This window comes from Ischnura elegans, chromosome 5 (genome assembly GCF_921293095.1).
Source record: "Ischnura elegans chromosome 5, ioIscEleg1.1, whole genome shotgun sequence".
Taxonomy (NCBI): Eukaryota; Metazoa; Arthropoda; class Insecta; order Odonata; family Coenagrionidae; genus Ischnura; species Ischnura elegans.
The window spans coordinates 78,754,612-78,758,720 of NC_060250.1; the positions used below are offsets into that span (position 1 = coordinate 78,754,612).

The following is a 4,109-nucleotide window of genomic DNA, read 5'->3' on the forward strand; positions in this document are numbered from 1 at the left end:
TTTAAGCTTACCTCCGTCTTGTCATCGTTGAGGGAGCACACCTCTGGCTCTTTTGATGCATTATTAACAACAAAATCTAAAGAGAAAGAAGGAAAATGTACAATTTGAGGTAGTTATTGTTATGGTCGGTTAAATGATACAATATTAGAAGGAAGCTATAAAAACGCCCATACCCCAAATCAAGCAACGAAATGCAATATGCATATAACAGTAACATAAGATTAATGGCTACTTGAGGTTCTAAAAGTATTCCCTTCGGATCAAAACCATAGCCAGGAAAAATGTTGGTGGGTGCATTTGTAGGGGCTACAGTCATTAATATCTCCCAAACATCTTGAAGGGGTTTCAACCCAGTAACTGTGCAATGCAACTCAGTAAAATGCAATGCCACTCACCATGAATTAACTCAGAATTTTCTTTTTCTTCTATTGGGTCAGCCAGAACAAAATCTGGAATGAAAAATATTTCATGCCAATCATTAAAAAGCTTTGAAACCACCATGACAACAAACAAAATATTTTCCATCACATTCAAAATTCCTTACCATCGTCATCATTAAATGGTAATGATAGCACTTCTGTTGACATTTCTTTCTCCTTAAGTGCTGCACCTGTGACAGTAAAGAGCGGGCAGATTAATTATAAGAACTAAATGAAGATATCATAACAGCTACTTCAGATATTTTACTCACCAGAAATGCTGATGACGTTGGAACCATCATTAAATGGTAATGATAGCACTTCTGTTGAAATTTCTTTCTCCTTAAGTGCTGCACCTGTGCCAGTAGAGAGCGGGTAGATTAATTATAAGAACTAAATGAAGATATTAAAACAGCTACTTCAGATATTTTACTCACCAGAAATGCTGATGACGTTGGAACTGTTGCCTTCAGGCTGCACCACACGTGCTCCTAAAATATAAGAATCCCATCACAATCACAAACATATATATGTATTCCCAACCAAGCCATTGCACTGAAGTCCAACAATAAGTTCGGAATACTAGGAAGTTAAATGATAATGTTCAAATTTCTATTTAAATCACAATATTGCTCACCATTAGTCCGTACAGAGCTTACTGCCGCACTGTTTTTTGAAAGCATTTTATGCAGTTCCACATTAATACTGGAGATGTCTGCTAAATTCCTTGACAGGCGAAGGCACTGCCTTCTGTATTCCTCTTTCTCTTCTTTCAATTTTTCAATAGTGTTTTCCGCCTCCTGAACTCTCCTCCTCAATCGCGAAATTTCCTTACTCTCCTCGCTTCGTTCATGGTTTTTACGCCGATCTGTATCTATACTCCTTTCCAGTATTTCGAACTGCGTCCTTTTTCTTGCCGTTTGTATAGAAAGTTTTCTTTTTTTCTGTAGAGTAGTAAGAGACGAAATCAACGTTACCGTTAGGAAAACTATTTCACCACCAAGGAAAACATGCAAAATAGCACATGATTGGCACGGTTTTAACATTTAATTTTGTTAGTGAAATGTATCAAATTCAAAGCATGGGATAGAATCAAAACTAAAGATTACCTGAGCCTCCGCAGAAACGACTCGTTTCGCCAACATTTTCTCCGCCCGTGACGACCCGGCCGTCTTTTCGGGCTCAGGGCTGAACGGGATCTTTCTCACGGCGAGTCTTCTTTCTTCACAATTGGTCCTCACCCAATTCTTCAGGGAACTTTCTGACTTACTAATTCGAAGTACTCTCGCCTCATAGAAGACTTCCTCTTCGTCCCCACTGCTCTCACTTTCCGCGGTCCACTTCACTAGATACAGTTTAGTCAACTCGAAATCTACATCACTCTCCGGTGAGAATTTATCCCCGTCCAAATGTTTCACCCGGGTCTGAGGGACAATCTCCGTTTTCTTATCCTCCACATACCGAACGTAGGCGTAATACATGTCTTAAGGATATGTAGTTTACCATTAACCACGTGAGCGTGTTGTTGGTGTAACGTTACGTCGTAAAATCTGGTTGATTTTTCACGTAAGTCCAGACAATGGAAAATACTCCAACCGTCGGTCACATGCTGGATCAGGGTAAGACTCCACAAACAAGAAAAACAGCTCACAAGAAAAAGGTAGCCAAAAACAATTTACGAGTTATTACCGTACGATATCTATTCAAAGTAGAGTATTCAAAAAATCAGAAGTATTACAGAAAACAATGTTAGTAAATTCATGATCCCAAAGGAAACATTACCAGCTAAATACCAGCAGAAAAATTGCTCTAAAAAATCTCATGTCTCACTAGACATGTGTCTCCCAGCAGGTCACGATCAAAAGAGGGCCTTGCCTAAGCAGGACAAGACAGGATGAGAGGGGAGGGATTCTTCCAGGGAGTGGAGGGGTAGGCAGGCGAATTCAACTACGGCGCCACTCTGCATAGCACGGCCGCTCCACAAAATCAGCCTTCCCTGGTTTTGAGACAACCGCACAGCACCCAGAATTTTCCCCTCAACTTCTGGGTTGGAGACATCAGAGGAATCAGTTCATTGGAACACATGGAGGGGAGGGAGATACTGGGGTGAGGTGTTGGAGGGAGAGAGAATTGTGATAGGACAATGGTAAAACTTCTCACTCCAAGTGCAATACTAAGGCCTTAGCACCGATTTCCCCTTGCTTGCCAAGGAGAAGTATTTCTCCGCAGTAGTCCTATATAAGTCTTGCATTGCAGGTAGGCTGGTTCGGGGCTGGTTCGGAGGCTGTTTCGGAGGCTGTTTCAGAGGCTGTTTCCAGAGGCAGGGTTTTCAGAGACAGGGTTTTCCAGAGACAGGATTTTCCAGAGACAGGATTTTGCGAGACAGGACACTTTGCTACAGGGCCCCATTGCGCGAAAAATCCTTTGCGCGAAAAAACCTTAGCGCGAAAAGTTCTTGGCGGGAGAAGTTCTGCGGATAAGTTCGGAGGAAGTTCGAGGAAGTTCGAAGAATTTCTGGGGGGGGGGGTACCAGAAATTTTTGGGGGGGGGACACTAAAAAATGCCACATCCTCTGTGGGAAAATGACCACAAAAATTGCTTGAACTTGGGGACCAAGACACGTCCACCAAGAACTGATTAATGCCTAGAAAACTTATCGAGGCATCACAGGTCCACTGGTTTTCACTGGATGAACCCCCACTGTTTAACCCCCATGAATTTCACAAAAACCATTATTCAGTGGTTAGAATTGAACTGAATATAAAAAGTTTATTGATTGAGACAATAGTTTTCAAGAAATATCACTCAAAAAATAGTTTTGACAAGAACATACATTTTTATCACTCTGTAAATAATAACCTCAGGAGTGATGTTTGGAATTCAACAGAATTCTTAAGTGAGTAACATGACATAATTACAAGAGTGAGACAAGAAATATTGCTGAATTGATAAAGAGTAAATTATTTAGTATTACATAGCAAGAAAATAAAATTAATAATCAACATGTCATAATGTGATGCTTGTTTCGGTGTACAGTGAATCAAAATTACAAATAATTATCATCAGCGACTAGAAGGAACTGGGAAGATTTTTATTGGTATAACATCAGGATATCTTTACCAAACTCAAATGTTCCTTCTCTCATCAGAGATATTTTGTGGTTTTTAAAACCAAGTAAGGCAATACAATAACCAACCACTTAGTAAATGGGCAAGATTGGGTTGGTAAAGCAGTTGGGTTCATGAGAACCCTGGGTTGTCCCATTAGTTGGGTTCAACCACCTTATCAAAAAACAACGATTCACAAAAATGGGTTTTAACTTCTACCCAAAATTCATATTGCAACCCAAGAGAAAGTTAGGGTCGACCAACAAAATATATATCCCAATTATATAAACAATAAATACAAGGTTATTCAAATATATGGTTATTCACTAAATAATTATTAGTTATCAAAATAGCAGCAAAAATATTCAGCATAATATGTGTCTCACTTAATTAATATACATTGGCATTAGTATTTCTCCCTTTAAACCCTCCATGTTTGTAAATATTATCAGTCCATAATTAATTATCAAATAAAGAATCCTCCAAAATTCAACAAGATTTACATAAATGACAATAGATTGCACTAAATTCCTCGATTTTCCAATAATTATTAATATTTACAAGGCATATGGTATTCATGTCA

The 4,109-nt window shown here is 39.1% G+C and overlaps 1 protein-coding gene across 1 annotated transcript; it reads right to left on the bottom strand.

The window, feature by feature from the left end:
- Nucleotides 1-292: 292 nt before the first annotated feature.
- LOC124159098 lies at nucleotides 293-1,850 on the bottom strand. The gene is made up of 5 exons (XM_046534641.1): nucleotides 1,057-1,850; nucleotides 857-910; nucleotides 692-775; nucleotides 545-610; nucleotides 293-449 (listed from the first exon to the last, which is right to left on the bottom strand). Exons 1-5 carry the CDS (start codon nucleotides 1,463-1,465, stop codon nucleotides 346-348), a joined length of 717 nt encoding a protein of 238 aa, XP_046390597.1. The 5' UTR covers nucleotides 1,466-1,850; the 3' UTR covers nucleotides 293-345.
- Between the last annotated feature and the right edge of the window lie 2,259 nt (nucleotides 1,851-4,109).

Bases quoted from the DNA above. Each gene is read 5' to 3' on its own strand.
- LOC124159098 (XM_046534641.1), bottom strand. From the start codon at position 1,465: ATGTTAAAACCGTGCCAATCATGTGCTATTTTGCATGTTTTCCTTGGT. The intron at 611-691 runs GTGAGTAAAATA...TTACTGTCACAG, and splicing joins CAACGTCATCAGCATTTCTG to GTGCAGCACTTAAGGAGAAA. The intron at 450-544 runs GTAAGGAATTTT...TTTTCATTCCAG, and splicing joins ACCATTTAATGATGACGATG to ATTTTGTTCTGGCTGACCCA.